We start from the raw sequence: 16,001 nt of genomic DNA on the forward strand, positions 1-16,001 counted from the left end.
AAGAAAAAGCATGTGCAAAAACCATGGAGGTAGCAAAGAACAAGGTATGTTACAGGTGTTCAGTATTTCTACAGTGTAAGGTGAGAACAGTAATAAATAGGGTTCTATGTTGGGTGTCCCCAAGACACACTCCAGGTTTGATGATTTGCTGGGATGTCTCACAGGACTCAGCATTTAGTTGTACTCACAGCTATTTGTATTACAGCAAAAGGATACAAAGCACAATCAGCAAAGAGAAAAGGCACATGGGGCAAACTCTGCAGGAAACCAGCCTCAAGCTTCTAAGAGTCCTCTCACTCAGAACTCTCCTGCAAGTTGGGACAACACATGTGAAATGTCTACTAGGAAAGCTCATGAGGGAACTAACACAACACTGTAAAGTAACTATACTCCAATAAAAATTAAAAAAAAAAGAAAACTTTCATAGAATCAGATATTGGTAAATAACTAAAAATGAGAAATATAACAAATACATTACTATAATTATTATTTTATAAATTTACCATAACCCTAAATAATATCCTTACACTTAGGATGGATTTGTAAAATTGCCTTTGTGTCTATAAAAATGGTACAGAACTTTGTCAGTTCAGCCAAGGTGGTTAGGTATCTACTTTCATGATCATTAACTTCATTTCCCAAATAAATATACTCGGGGGAAAAAAAAAAAAAGAAAGCTCATGAGGGACTTAGTGCCAGGTTTCTTACTGGGGGCTGGCCAGTTTAGCATGTTCCAAAATTCGAGACTCCAGGAAGGAAAGTACATGTTCAGGATAAACCATATTGTTTGCATAAACAGTTTAGGCACAGGGAGCCATTCTTATCAGGGAATGGTGGGAACCCTCCTGAAATTCAAGTTCTAGACACCAGCCAAGGGCCAACCTTGCACCATGTTTTCTAAGGATGGCAGTTTCAGGCCTGCTATGTTATCTCTTTTCTGCATGGATTCTCTGTATATTCACATCCTTTTTGGTAGCTAAGTAATAAGGAATGGTGAAGTCACTTTTAGCTAAATGTTCTTTAAAAGATAATTTGACATAGGAGAAAGACTATTTGGAAGGAGGCTGGTTTTAGCTTAGGCTCAGACATGAACTAGCTAGGCAAGAAAGGAATGAAGCAGCAAGTGATAAGTTATTCTGAGAAAAGACAAGGGTAAAGATGAGGCTATCCTAAGAGGTTCTGACTATGTTCACATACAGGAAATTCATGTCATCTGCCTTATGGCAACCATGCTTTAATGAAAGTTTGTAAGAAATGCAAATGGATGAAAGCAGATTTTCAGGTAGCTCAGAAATTGAAATTTAATGGGTGAAGGGATGATTAGAAGAGTAGTAATGAGGTAAAAATTATATTGATGAAAGATGCCTTGATTCTAGCACTTAGAACTTAATACAAAGGAATAAAGAGAGGCAAAAGGCACCTGCAATTTAAGTATTCCAGTAAGAGAGGAGGAGGTTAAGGTGAAAATAGAATGTAGAAATGAAAAAGAATAACAAAAAATAGCTATGGGAAAGATTACTGAAGCCACAGTTACTGCTAAACCCTTTACTATAAAACCTCGAACACTTGATACATATACCCAGAGTCGATAAGCATGCACACGCTTAATTAATTAACTAATCAATTAAAGCTGTACTGATTGGTCCTGGAATAGTGAGCTGGCACAGAAAAAAGGACAACCACAACTTTGAGAACTAACATATCATTAAGTTTTGTCTTTAGTTATATAAACATGTAACAGTATGTTTAGATAGAAATATTCTAAATGGAAGTTTTATTTTGAATTTTTAATTAACTTTAGGTGTTATTTTCTGGTTGTCAGAAAAGGAAGAAATTTAGAGGCAGAAGATCTCAATTCACATGCTACCTCTTCTATTTACTAGGTTTGTGGCTCTGAGTAAATCATTTAGGTTTATTAAACCTATTTCACCACCCATAGAATAAAAATGTCATTAATCTCCAAGACACAAACAATAAGGAATATATAAGAAAGCTTTCGGTAAACTGTTAAGTGCTATTATATACACACATAACAACCATCATTAATACATGCCTACATAATGTGGTGGCTAAATGCCTTAGGGTTTGATACCTGAGACCTGAATTCAAGGTCTGACTGATTCTTACTAGTTGCATGTGCTTGAGCAAGTATTTAACCCCTCTGTGCCTCCACCTCCTCTTCAGTAAAATGGGTAGAGCAATGAAACCAAAAGCAGTGTTATAAGGATTAAATGAAAAAATAAACGTAAAACATCAGGGCAGTGTCTGGCACATACAGTAAGAAATACTAACACTTATTTATCACTATATGCTCAGACATGTCTGGGTTTTTAACATTTTGCCTCACTTAACCCTCACAGGGATATTACAAGATGGATCTTATCTTCGTCTGTCAAATGCAGAGAGCATCAGGCATAGCTTTTGGGACCCAAGAATAAGCAGCTAGTAAGCAAAGAGCTCAGTGTAAGGCCCCAATCTGTCAGATACCTTGCTTTTTCTACTATATAATTACTGTCTGCCATGTATTACTATTAGTGAGCTGATTACTTATTTGAGGGCAAAACCAAAACAAAACAGATCATTTTTTTTGTGTGTGTGTGGTATGTGGACCTCTCACTGTTGTGGCCTCTCCCGTTGCAGAGCACAGGTTCCGGATGCGCAGGCTCAGCGGCCATGGCTCACGGGCCCAGCCGCTCCGCGGCATGTGGGATCCTCCCAGACCGGGGCACGAACTCACGTCTCCTGCATCGGCAGGCGGACTCTCAACCACTGCGCCACCAGGGAAGCCCAAAACAGATCATTTTCCCAGGGAAGGAAACTGTCTACAGGAGAATAAGTGCTTCAACTAGTGAGGCTTCCTGAGGAGGACACCAGTGTTGCTGTCTCAGGATGAAGGGAGTGTTTCTATTACGGCTTACACCAAGTAGAAGTGCCTCTTATCAATTTAATAAACTACATCCCCTATAAAAACTTTTATGTATGTTACCCTTTGAACCGAGATTTACAGAGTGATTACAAGACAGCAGCTAGATCATTATAGAAAGCCCACCAATGTACAATGCAATGCTAAGCTGAATTTTTACTCACCATTTGCAGTTTTTTCTTATCCCTAATCGCATTACTGTGGACAGCCTCCATTGCCATATGGTGCTTCCAAGCTAATTCTTCCAAAGTCTTAGAATGGGCCGCATTTAATTGGGCCACCTCTCCTTCCAGTCTATTTTGCAGGTTGTTTAGCTCCATCTCATAATATTCTTGCTGAGTTTTCTTTGCCTCATTTACTTTCTAAAATTGAACAAAAATAAAGATCAATAATTGGCATCTGCTTTTTCATTACTGCTATTAGTATTTTGAATACTCAGTAAATAGATAAACTCGGGTGAACTGAGTGCTACAGGATTTAGATATGGTACATGAGGATACACCATTGGGTGTTCTCAGAAAATGACAGGGTGGCACAGGCAAAATGAGTAATTTTAAAGCAAGTGATAAAATACACTATTATTAGGTTAGAACCAAGTGCGAGTCAGCACATCTGCAGACTTAAGAGAAAAAGGCTTCCTATGTCAAAGTTGTACACAAAATGGCTTACCAATTTACCCACTCAAATGATACTATTCAATACAATTTTACTGCATGCCAATTATATGCCTTTTAAGCGTGAACAGTCTAATGATGAAAAAAAGTCAAGAGTGTGGCAGTATAATTTTTTAAGTTCTATGAAAGGAGCATGCATCGTATGTTGTGAGAGTATACAGGAAAGAAACCTAACCTGGATGGGGTGGGAAACAATGTGATGTGTGTGAGAGAGGGAGAGGGGGAGGGGGAGGGGGAAGAGAGAGATTGATCGATCAGGGAAGGCTTTCCAGAAGAGAAAACATCTGAGCTGATGATGACACATTCTCATTTAATTCTCACAAGCCCACCAGGAAACCAGAGATGAGAAAATTTCAAACCTAGATCTGATGTCAAAAGCCTGCATTCATAACCATTTCCAGCATTTTGAAATCTGAGAAGCAGTTTACCAGGCGGTGAAGTTAGGGAGATAGAAATCCACGCAGCTGAGCAGTGTGGCTAGAACATAGGATTCAAGGCTGGGAGTGGAGAGGGATGAGGCTCAGAAGCAGGCAGGGTCAAATGATGACCAGGGGTCTTTTATGGTAAGGCCTCTGCATTCTACTCTGATGGCAATGAGAAATCACTGAAACTGACATTTTAATTTTTTTTTTTTTTTTTTTTTGTGGTACGCGGGCCTCTCACTGTTGTGGCCTCTCCTGTTGCGGAGCACAGGCTCCGGACGCGCAGGCCCAGCGGCCATGGCTCACGGGCCCAGCCCCTCTGCGGCATGTGGGATCTTCCCGGACCGGGGCACGAACCCGTGTCCTCTGAATCGGCAGGCGGACTCTCTCAACCACTGCGCCACCAGGGAAGCCCAAGTTACTTATTTTTAATGTTTGCTGTTTAAGCCACCCAGGCTGTGGCGTTTTGTTATAGCAGCCCCAGCAAACCAAGATAACTTGTCAAGGGGAGGAGGTAGAAAGGAAACAAAGACAGGAAGAACTTTGGGAGGTATCTGAATTTTGGGAGCAGGAGGAGGAAGGGAAGCCGGTGAAGGAGGCGCATGAGCCACTGGGAAGGAGGAGAGCGTCACAGAGACGAAGGGTGGGCAGGGGGCGGCCAAGAGGTGTGAGTGCTGCTGAGAAAATGTGTACAGTTTCTGGGTGTGCTGGTTGTGTTCCCACTGATGCCTTAGGACCCAGTACAACAGAGCAGGAGAGGGGAAGCCAGGCCGAAAGGAGGAAATGGAGGTACTGGATGAAGGCTACTCTTTGAAGAACTTATGTGGTGTTACGAAAGAGGAAGACGAGAAAGTAAAACTTCAAGAAAATGAGGTTGAAAGATGTTTTAAATCTCTTTAGGGGCTGGAGCAGATCCCTCCCTCCCTTGATGCTCTGTAAGACTCTCGGAAGACAGACACACCTCCTCTGGATTGTTAATTCCTCCCGGATGGGCAGAGCGATCCTGCTGTCTGGCCTCTACAGCACCTGCCTGCCTGGCTCAGTCTGCAGGTCCCTAGAACTACCCAGGTGGAAATAAAAGGTCCTCACGTTATAGGAGGCAGCACACTGCAGAGGTGGAGAACATGGGTTTTGGAGTCTCACAGACCTGGGTTCATGTTCCAGCTCTGCCACTTATTAGCCATGTGACTGGGGGTACCATGCGTGCATAACATCTATAAGCCTCAGTTTCTCCATCTGTGAAATGGGAACGATAAGGAAGAACCTCTTTTACAGGGTTGCTGAAGATGAGATAATGTGCCCCCAAATGTTTAGCAATATACCCAGCCTACTGTAAATATTTTATAGTTGTTAGCAATTATTTTACATAATAAAGAGATTATCATTATTCCCAAGGCCCAATGAGGGGGAAAAGCCCTAGGGAAGATTCTTGAATGTAAGGCACTGGACTTTCTTTCCTTTCAAAGCCAGAAGATGTAGACAGAGGAAACAGAAACTCCCAGCTTCTTCTTTCTTGCCTGGGCCAGACTGGGTGTCAGCTCTTCCCTTCAAGCCTCCCCTACAGGCATGGGGGTACTGGGGGCTCAGAGCAGTGTTCTAGAGCTGGATCCCAATCCCTCTGCTAGCTCCCCCTGACTTGGGGTCACCAGAAACCAGAGCCCCTACTTGAATACTTGGATACAACATTTTTAAGGTTCTTCTACCACCATCACCCCCAGGTCTTTTTGTTTCATAGCTCAGACATGAAGTCCCCCTCATCATAGATCGTAGCTTTTACCTATAAAACTGTACCAGTCAGAGCCCAACCAGAGAAGCAGGAGGAGAAAGAAGGGGAGGGGTGCTGAGGAAGAGAGAGGCCATCAGGAAGGGTGGGCAGGAACTCTTGGGCATGGGCTAAAGCTGCTGTCCACAGGCAGAATGTCTTCAGTGACGGACATTTTAAAAAAAACAACCATCTTGGCAGTAGGCTAGTGAGCTGACGGAAGGCAGGGAGAGTGTAGAGCTGACAGGACTTGGGAACCGATAGGGGGTTAAGGAAATAGTAATCAAGAACGTCCCCCAGGTTTCTGATTTATCAAACTAGACAGACTACAGTGTTACTGGTTGAAGAAAGGAGTAAAGGAAATATAGTATTTTGAGGGGAGAAAGTTCTAGGCAGGTTGATTTGACACATCTGTGAGAAACAGGTATCTAGTGGGAGTTAGATACACAGGACTCAATTTCAGGGAGAAGATCTGGCCTAGATGAACGGCTTTGGGAGATATCACTGACCAAGTGACAGCGGGTGTTACTGGAATGGATGAGCTTGTGGAATGAGATGAGAATGCAAGAGGAACATCAAAGGTAAGCACACAGAAAAGACTCTTAAAAAAAGACTGATATATGTATATGTATAACAGATTCACTGTGTTGTACACCTGAAACTAACACAGCATTGTAAATCAACTATACCCCAATAAAAAAATTTTTAAAAAATTACAATTAAATAAATTAAATAAAAATTTAATTAAAAAATAAAAAAATTAAATAAAAAAAATTTAAAAAAAAGGTAAGGCCACAGAGAGAAGAGGGAAGCTCACAGACAAGACTGCAGGGCCTGGGAGACAGGAGGAAAGTGTGAGAGAACCGAAGAGAGATGCTGTGAATCAGAGGAGTCAGTGTCCCAGGAAGACAAGATCGCCCCAGTCCAGCAGCCAGGACGTCACTGGAGGCCGAGGCCAATGTCGAGCCTGTGGAGTGGTGGCGGGAGAAACCAGCCCACACGAGGTAAGGAGTGAGTGGGAGGCGAACAAGGGCGAGGAGAACAGACACTTTTCAAGTTCAACAGACACTTGGCTGCTGAGAGAAGGAGGAAGAGTGTCCCAAACCCTCACCTGGTATTGTAGATATGTGAAAAACTGGAATAAATATTCAGCAGTTACTTTACACATCATATGTCTTATTTATTTCATTTAGAAATTAAGTATGTTGGTATATGAATTTTCAGGGCTTGATTTTGGTCATTCCTTTCAGTTTAACAGACATTTCCTAGGTGTATACACAATAATACGTTTCATCAACAGAAAAATAAATATGATTAAACGTAATGTACGTCCCACTGAAGTAAGAGTTCATTCAGCTTCTGGCTTGAAATAGGTTGAAATGTCCTAAGTTTTTACGTTATAAATTGTTATCAGCAATATTTGGATATGGGATATGGGATAGCCCAGCTTTATATCAATACCTTTTCTCCTCAAAATAAGAACAAAAAATTCCTAGAGTTAAGACATAGACTGTTACTATGAAATAGAAGTAAATGCTCTAAATAAAATCTGAAGAAGAGGAAAACTGAACTGAACTTTTCTTTCTCTTCTTTCATGGGGTGGTGGGGGGGAGTTCTCCATCATTCTTTACCTTCTCCAGTTCCAACATCTGCTGCTTCTGCTCTTCATTCAGACTCTGGGTTTTGCTTTGCAAAAAAGCTCTTTCTTCTTCAAGCTGAGATAATCTCTCATTGGCCCTTGATTTTTCTGATTCTAGATCTTTAATTGTAACCTCCTGGGTCATTTGAGTTGCTTGAAGCATTCCAATATGACCTACCCCCCAAAAGAAAGCCCCAATTTAAAATCTGTTACATTGTGGTAAAAAACAGTTTATAGTTAATGACACAATGTACTTAATATGGAAGTAAAATAAATGGTCTGCATGTACAAATAGTTCTTTGGTTTCCTCACTGTATACAGTAGAAATATTTATCATGGGAATACTTATTATCCAAGTAGAATTACTTAAGTTAGAAAGCGGTCCATTTTCACATCACTGATGTTGCTCCCTGCACCTAGGACCATTTCAATCATTTTTGAAGATTTCAAGCTCTACACGTTGAGGTAGAAACAACTCCTCAGGGTACATATAAAAGTCCTGGGAGTAAAACAAAGTAAGAGAAGATGCACTGAGTAGCACGATGGCACTAAAATGAGAAATTTATTCTTTTCTAATCTCTTTTTTTTTTTTTGTGGTACGCGGGCCTCTCACTGTTGTGGCCTCTCCCGTTGCGGAGCACAGGCTCCGGACGCGCAGGCCCAACGGCCATGGCTCACGGGCCCAGCCGCTCTGCGGCATATGGGATCCTCCCGGACCGGGGCACGAATCCGTGTCCCCTGCATTGGCAGGCGGACTCTCAACCACTGTGCCACCAGGGAAGCCCTAATCGTTTTTTTCAAATTCTAACATAAAGAGGAAGAAATCTGTACGCAGCGAGGAAAGATGGCAGGCAGCAGTGTGGTTGAAACTAAACTTGTTGTAGACAACAGACCTGATAAAGAACTGCGGCAGAGCAAGAGGCAGGTACCGACAGCAAGGCCGTGGAAACCTAAGATGACAACAGCAAACAGACAGAAGTGGGGGGGGGGGTATGAACAGAGACAGAGAGATGGAAAGTGAAGCTGAGAAAACATGCTCCGAAGGCATATGCGTGAGGACAGCGGTTCTCAAAGCGCCCTGGTCCAGCCGTGCCTGCGAGCGCGGGTCACAGGTGAAGCTCGCCCCAGACCTACTGCGTCAGAAACTCTGGGGTTGGGGCCAAGCATCTGTGGTTGCACGAGCTGTCCAGGTGATTTTCATACACATGAAAGTCGAAAAGCTTCTGCTTCAGGGGAGGGTAATCTGGGATTCACCAATGAGCCAGTCAATCAGATGACATCCTCAAAGAACTCATTCAAAGGCCTCCCCTGGCTCACCAAACACCCCAGCGAAATGTCACTTCAGATGGATACAGGTCACCCCCTCCTCTAGTGAGGGCTTCGAAATGAGCATGTCAGCCACGTCAGGACGGGCAACCAGCTTTAGGATGTAAAATGATCCTTATTAATAAGCCAAATGAAATGAGGCTGTTGTAATTTAAATATAGTTCCACTAATTTAAGTATTTTTAAATATTTATGTTTTAAAAGGACATGTTTTTAAAGGACAAAGCCTCTTAGAGTGTTTTTCTTTTAGTGACTGACTTATTGGTGCTAAAACCTATAATTCTTAATTTTTTTATGGAAATATATTCCTAAAAATAAGTTATCATTTGCTTATGATTGATTAACAAGATAACAGAACGCTTTAACATGTTTAGAACCTAAATAATTTTAAAATATGAGAAGAAAAGGCTAATTCTGTCTCGAATTAACATTTAAGTGTTGGTTTTAGCTGAGGAATACACCAAGAACTGTGGTCAGACATACTAGCTTTGAGGACAAGATCTGAAGCTTGCTGCTGTAAACGTTCTCTGGCTGCAGCTAGCTCACTTTCCACTTCCTTGTGCCTGCTTAATAAGGCCATTTCTCCCTCCTTGGCATCATCAAGCTGTTTTTGAAGAACCTAAGAAAAATCAAATGGCCATTATTAATATGCGAGAATGATGCTAAGCTAAAAAATTCATTTAAACTACCAGCAGCAACTTTCTCTTATTCAAAAGTCACACTTAACAATACCTAGTTTTGAATCTGTATCAGTGACACATAACTTGTTATCTTCATAAGTCATATGACCCAATCATGAAAGGCTATTCGACCCTTTCTAATACATTTAAATGCTGCGCAGATATTAAAAACACACCTATGAAATTTTCTATGCCAAGAAACAAAGGGACTTGCCAGAGAGACTTTTTGGCTTTTTTTTTTTTAGACTTGTGCCATACCCCTATTTATAAAGCAATATTAATTTTTTGTTCAGTGTCTGGACATCAACTGATGTGCAGACCCCATCATTAATGGAGGAAAAGGAAAAATATATAATTAAAGACCAATATTTTAAACTTCCCAAATCACTGGGAAAATATTAACATGTTATTAAAAAATCCTTGCATAAACAATCAATAAGGTTTTAAGCTTATCTTTTTGGGCCTTTCATATCTGAAATTGTTGTAGGAAATAACAGCTACCGGGTAATAAAGGTTACCTTTTCACTGATTTTCTCACAAAAGAAAAGTAGAAAAAAAGCAAAATGGAAAACAAGAAAGTTAAAGTGGTCTAATCGAAAAGAAAAAGAGAAAAGTGGAAAAAAAATCCATGTGTTGAATGTAATATTCTTTACTCACCTGAACACTGTTCTCTGCTGTAACAAGTGCTATCTGAAGCTTCTGGCATTTGTCATGAAGACTTCCAGCTTCATCCTGTACCATCTGTAACTCTGTCTTTAATTTTCCTATGGTTTTTCGTAAAATTGCTTCTTGTCCCTGAAATTCTTTTCTAAGATCTGCTTCCTTTTCTTTGCTAGCCTGGAGGCTTTCTGCTGTAAAAAGCTGTGACCTTTTCAAAGTATCTAGCTCATGTTCATAAAAGGACTGAGCTTTACGCAACTTGCCTTCATAATCCTCAATTAGCTTTTTCCGCTCAAGCCTTAGCTCTTCCAGTGTCTTGTTTAAGGCCTCCACCTCCATTCTGTGCAGCTCCTCCGCTTTCTCCTGTCCTTTACTAACTGAGGCACTGTGATCCTGCTGTGACTTCAGCAGCTCTTGGATCTCCCGTCTGTGAGCAGTTCGCAAATCTTCCAATGCCAACCGTTTGTCTTTTTCAAACTGTACTTGGACTTGTCCAAAACTCCGTAATCTTTCCTCAAATTTCCTTCTAATCTCTTCAACCTCTCTAGACATGGTTACTATGCGTTGGACATGCTGGGCTTCTGCACAAAGTTGCATGTCCTCAACTCTGTGCTTATAAGCCTCAAATTCTGTCAAAGCCTGCTGCTTCATTTTTATGTGATCTTCTAATGATGCTTCTAAAACTTGAATCTTTCTCTTAAGGTCTAACTCCTCTGATATTCTGCTTTTATACTGCAATATTTTTTCTCTTGTTTCTGCAAGAATTTGTTGGATTTCTTCTTCATGAGCATCTTTGAGGGCTTGAATTACAGATTCGTGCTCATCATTTTTAGTGTTCAAAGCATATATTACCTGCATGGTTTTAAAGAAAAAGGGAGAATTCAGTAAACCATATTATTTTCTAATTGAAGTTAATTCTTTCATTTGGATTGACATTTTTTCTATGCAGATAATATTGGCTATGGTAAATATTAAATACTAAAACTTCATGCACTGTTTTTGTACTTATAGATTTATTTAGCAAATTTACATAGCCCAATCTTAAAATCTGTACTTGAAGACTTTTTTGATTAGGATTTTAAAGCATTTCAAAATTAATAATGTTTTCCTAGAAATGAAACAGTGAGGAGGAAAGAGACAAAGGAGGCTACCTGGTCTATGAGAATGGAGTTTTTCTACAGCCCAGTCTAGCTTCCTGGGGACTGTGGTGGGATCAGGAGAAAAGCCTCATGGTAAGTCTCTGCCCTGCACTGGAGGCCTAGAGATGAAGGAGGCTTTGCACGAGTGGAAGTTCTAGGCCCTACGTCTTCCCAAAGGCCTCTTTCAACTGCCTAAAGTCTGGTATATTTTAAATTTAGAAATTTCCTTTTCTAGTTCCATTATGGTCTGTTTTTAAAGCTGATCCTTTTCACTCCCAAGTGGTCTCCTTACAAAATGCAATTAGTACTTCTGTGCTCACCTATCAAATGTTGTAGTTTTACTCATTGCCTAATTTTCCCTCTGCCTCCAAGCAAGCCAGATTCCTAGAGCCAGAGGGTTCTGAGTACAGGTCTTTATTTTCATTTTTGTCCTTGGGTTTTAATGATTCCATTGAGATTTCCCCACCTTAATTCCAATGACAACATACTCCTTTTATAGTAACACTCCCACTCTCGTATGTTCCTTGATGTCCTCCACATAGCCCTGCGGTCCAACAGTAATATTCACAACTGTTACTTAAGGCTTAGAGATGTGCCTACTTTCTTCTGAAGTAAAAAAAAAAAAAAAAAAAAAAAGTAAATACTATACACTCCAGCAAAAATCCAGAGGCTAAAAATCAGTGTCCTGGAACTTCGCTCATTTTAATATAATCTTACTTTGGCTTCAGAAATGAAGTTCAGCACCAAATACTACCTACCTACCTACCTACCTACCTATCTATCTATCTATCGTTGTGTTGGGTCTTCATTGCTGCGCGTGGGCTTTCTCTAGTTGTGGAGAGCGGGGGCTTCTCTTGTTGCGGAGCATGAGCTCAGTAGTTGTGGCTCGCAGGCTCTAGAGCGCAGGCTCAGTAGTTGTGGCACACGGGCTTAGCTGCTCCGTGGCATGTGGGATCTTCCCGGACCAGGGCCTGAACCCGCGTCCCCTGAATTGGCAGGCGGATTCCCAACCACCACGCCACCAGGGAAGTCCCAGCACCAAATACTTTTGCAATTAAGATGCGGAAGTGTTGCCCTTTTTGTAGAGAACTTGTTTATGCAGACTGAGGCAACTGAGACAAACTACCTGGCTCTCCACAGATCCTGGTAACTCCAAATCCTGCTGCTAAATCTAGGCTGTCGCCTGTTAAGCCTGCAGCTATACTGGCAGAAGGCAGAATACACACTGGAGCTACCCCACTGCAGGGGCTTCACTCCCTCCATACAGGGCTTTGTCTTCCACACCCAGTCCCCTGTCCATACACTCGACTAGGTCTGCTGTATCTATTTTCTTCAGCATGACTGAGATGTGGTCATACCAAAAGAAAAAAGGTTGAGAGACGGCAGGATTCCACCTGTCTTGCCACAACTACCCTTCTCCTACAAGGGCCACAGAGGAAAATAAATACTTATTCACGGTCTCTCTTTTTTAATAAACCTAATTCCAAATTCCACGTTATGTCCCTAAATGGGCTAACACACATCCCCATGGAGGACTCCTGTTATTTACCCATTTAATCTTAAAGGTAGCCTATAAACCAAGAAAGTTGGGTGGCTTCCTATTCCCTTCCCTCAGGGTCATACCTGTCTACCACACTGATGCCAGAAAAGACTGGAAGGGGCACTATGGAAAAAGACACCAACCAGCTGGAGAGGAGTCCATTTGCCAGAGTGCCTGGAACAGAGCTGGTCTAGCCCACAGGTTGCAGACCTTCCCAGAGCATGTCTGCATGCATTCCCTCTTCATCTTACTAAGCACGTGGAAGGAAAAGAGATAATCCAAAGAGATGGGATCCCCAAAGGAAATAAGTCACGCTGTTAGCACTTTGCTCCAGGAAATGATCATGAAAAGGGCCAGTCCATGGTGGGATTCTATATAACTGGTGATGAAAAGGGAGAGGGAAGCAACATGTGAGCCTCCCCTTGTCAACTATTTATTGAAATACTCTTCTCTTTTTTCTAATTTAATTTCCCTCAGTCTTCAAGAGTCAGCTCAAGTTCTGCCTCTTTTAATAAGCCTTCCAAAGCCACCCACATCCATGGGATCCATGGGATTCTATCTTTTCTTTATATCCAACATCACCATTTCCTGACCACCACTCATTCCTGAAACTCAGCAAATGTTAGACTGGTTTAATTTGGGGTGTCCTGACAACAACCTGGAAAGCTGTGTGATGATGTTAGCCGAGAAAAGTAGCTGAAGGTAGAGAAGCTCAGGAGCACACAAAAATGTGAATAAAAAGGTGAAATTAAAGGGGATCGAGGTTACGAATTAAAGCATTAAATTAAAACAGAATTTAAGAAAAGTAAACAAAACATCTGATAAAGAATAGGGAAATCTTATGGTGAGAAGTTCTATTTCATTTTGTATTCTAATCCAGGGATCAGCAAACTAGAGCTTACAGGACAAATATGGCTGCTGCTTGTCTTTGTAAATAAAGTTTTATTGGAGCACAGCTAAGTCCATTCCTTTATGTATTGCCTACAGATGCTTTCCCACTACAACAGCAGAGTAGAGTTGTGGAAAAGACCTTATTACCAACTCCTGTCCTAACCTATACACAGCTATCTTACCAGCCAAAACTGGCAGCCAAAAATAAAAAAGTTTGATTTTGCACTAGCTTTGTCAACTCTCTACTAAACAGTCTAGGCTTTGTACCACTACCACTCATACACTGAGAACACCAATTATGTGATTCTGAAAGTATATTACATAAAATAAATACAGTATCATGCTGACCATATATTTGTATCTTCCAGGAAAGCAATGTTAAAATAAATTTCTAAAACCTTAAAAAGGAACAATAAAAAGATGGCAAGGACAATAACAAATGAGCAGTGCTCTTAGAAATGACCATTTAAAATATACCACTATATTATTTTTAAATGAGAATGCTATATATGAATTTTCAAGTACCTTACTATACAAAGTATCTTCTAGCTATTCACTTTTCTGCATAATTACAAAGGCAACCATTTATTAGTATCTTTCTCTGATTATTATTTCTCAGACAAAGGTAATATAGATGGTTCTATGTTCTTTGAACATATGGAAGATATATGACTTGAAGTAACAGAATGGACCCAAACTGAATTTTTGACCCTAGGTAAAATAATTTCTCCAAGCTTCAAGTTTCTCAATATTAAATGGAGATCGTATTTATTCTACCCTAGTGACATTGTTGTTATAAGATCAACTTATCATTGTCATTTTAAAATGATGTTATATAAAGATTTTTTAAAATATAAAGCACTATAAGATACTAAGCCTTCCTTGTTAGTTGTATCATTTATTTATGGAGAGGACGAGACTAATTTTAAAAGAAACTTCAGTAAGTGATCATAATCATCCATAAAATTGGCTATGATTTTCCACATAGAAAAGGAAATTCTCTAACGTCTCTTTTCATAAACTATTTTAAAAGACATTAAGAGCCATTCGCAATTTTTCTGGAACTATGAACATTCATGGAATGGGACAGTACAATCATTTCAGCAATTTCATGCAATTTCACAGTTCCATTTTATGCCAATGATGCATAATTTAACTATATAACCCATGATGAGTAAGCAATTGTGAGTAATTTTTATTTTTTCTATGAAGATTTTCAGATACTCTTACCCACAGATAAAATGAGAACAATTCTAGATCCTAATTTTAAAAATGCTACTTAGGTAAAAACAAAAGTGTCTGAAATAGTTCTCACTGTTGACTGCTATGAACTGAATTGTGTCTCCCCTGAACCCCACAAAATTCATGTTGAAGCCGTAACTCCCAACATGATGTTATATGGAGATAACAGGAGGTAATTAAGTTTAGACAGGTCATGAGAATGGGGTCCTCATGATAGGACTTAGTGTCTTTATAAGAAGAGACACCGGAGCTCTTGCTTCCTTTCTCTCTCTCCGCCATGTGAGGACACAGCAAGAAGTTCTACAGTATTCTGCTATGGTTGACAGAGCAAATACATTGGCAATATAAATGTTCCCACTAAAAGCTAACTCATTAGTAATAAAGCATGTTCATTGATAAGTATGTTATATGAGCTTAAAATATTTTAAGCGGACCTCAATTGTTGCATATTATACCAACAGGTTTAACCCTGCTGAGGTAAGGGAATCGTTGAATAAATGATGGTACATTCCCACAATATAAAACCATGAAACCATTAAAAAGCACATCTCATTTAGGAGGATATTTCAAAGAAAAAGCTTGTAGTATAAGGCAAATACACATGCTACTATATACAATAAAATCCAATCGCATACAGAGAAAACAATGAGTGTGCATGTGTGTGCAGATGCATATTTAAAGGTGTATTAAGAAATTAACCAAATTTTAACTGAGGATATTCAGTATTTCTAAGCCTTCTGTAATGAATGCATGTTACTACTATAATCAGAAAACAATAAACCACTTTAAAAGATTAACATTAACAGTGCTAAAAGAATGAATCAATACTCGAAATGCCTTAGCTGTAGAAAAACATGACAATGAAAATGAAAACAGAAAGTTAAAGGAACATTAATTCCAACAGATACCCTTCAAATTTCCTTAAAAATCCCTGACTGAAATAAAACTGATTTATAAAAATCATCCTTGGGCTTCCCTGGTGGTGCAGTGGTTGAGAGTCCGCCTGCCGATGCAGGGGATACGGGTTCGTGCCCCGGTCTGGGGGGATCCCACGTGCCGCGGAGCGGCTGGGCCCGTGAGCCATGGCCGCTGAGCCTGCGCGTC

At 40.4% G+C, this 16,001-nt stretch overlaps 1 protein-coding gene across 3 annotated transcripts in view; it reads right to left on the reverse strand.

Moving 5' to 3' along the window:
• Positions 1-16,001, reverse strand: part of FAM184A (family with sequence similarity 184 member A) — a 117,030-nt gene that overhangs the window by 52,388 nt on the left and 48,641 nt on the right. For all 3 annotated transcript variants that reach the window (XM_081250670.1, XM_081250671.1, XM_081250669.1), the window contains exons 2-5: positions 10,083-10,937; positions 9,229-9,364; positions 7,413-7,594; positions 3,088-3,285 (exon numbers count right to left, since the gene is read on the reverse strand). In XM_081250670.1, coding sequence (XP_081106796.1) covers positions 3,088-3,285; positions 7,413-7,594; positions 9,229-9,364; positions 10,083-10,937 — 1,371 coding nt within the window. The remainder of the gene's footprint in view (positions 1-3,087; positions 3,286-7,412; positions 7,595-9,228; positions 9,365-10,082; positions 10,938-16,001) is intronic.

Source organism: Mesoplodon bidens, assembly GCF_964165515.1.
Source record: "Mesoplodon bidens genome assembly, chromosome: 12".
Classification (NCBI taxonomy): domain Eukaryota; kingdom Metazoa; phylum Chordata; class Mammalia; order Artiodactyla; family Ziphiidae; genus Mesoplodon; species Mesoplodon bidens.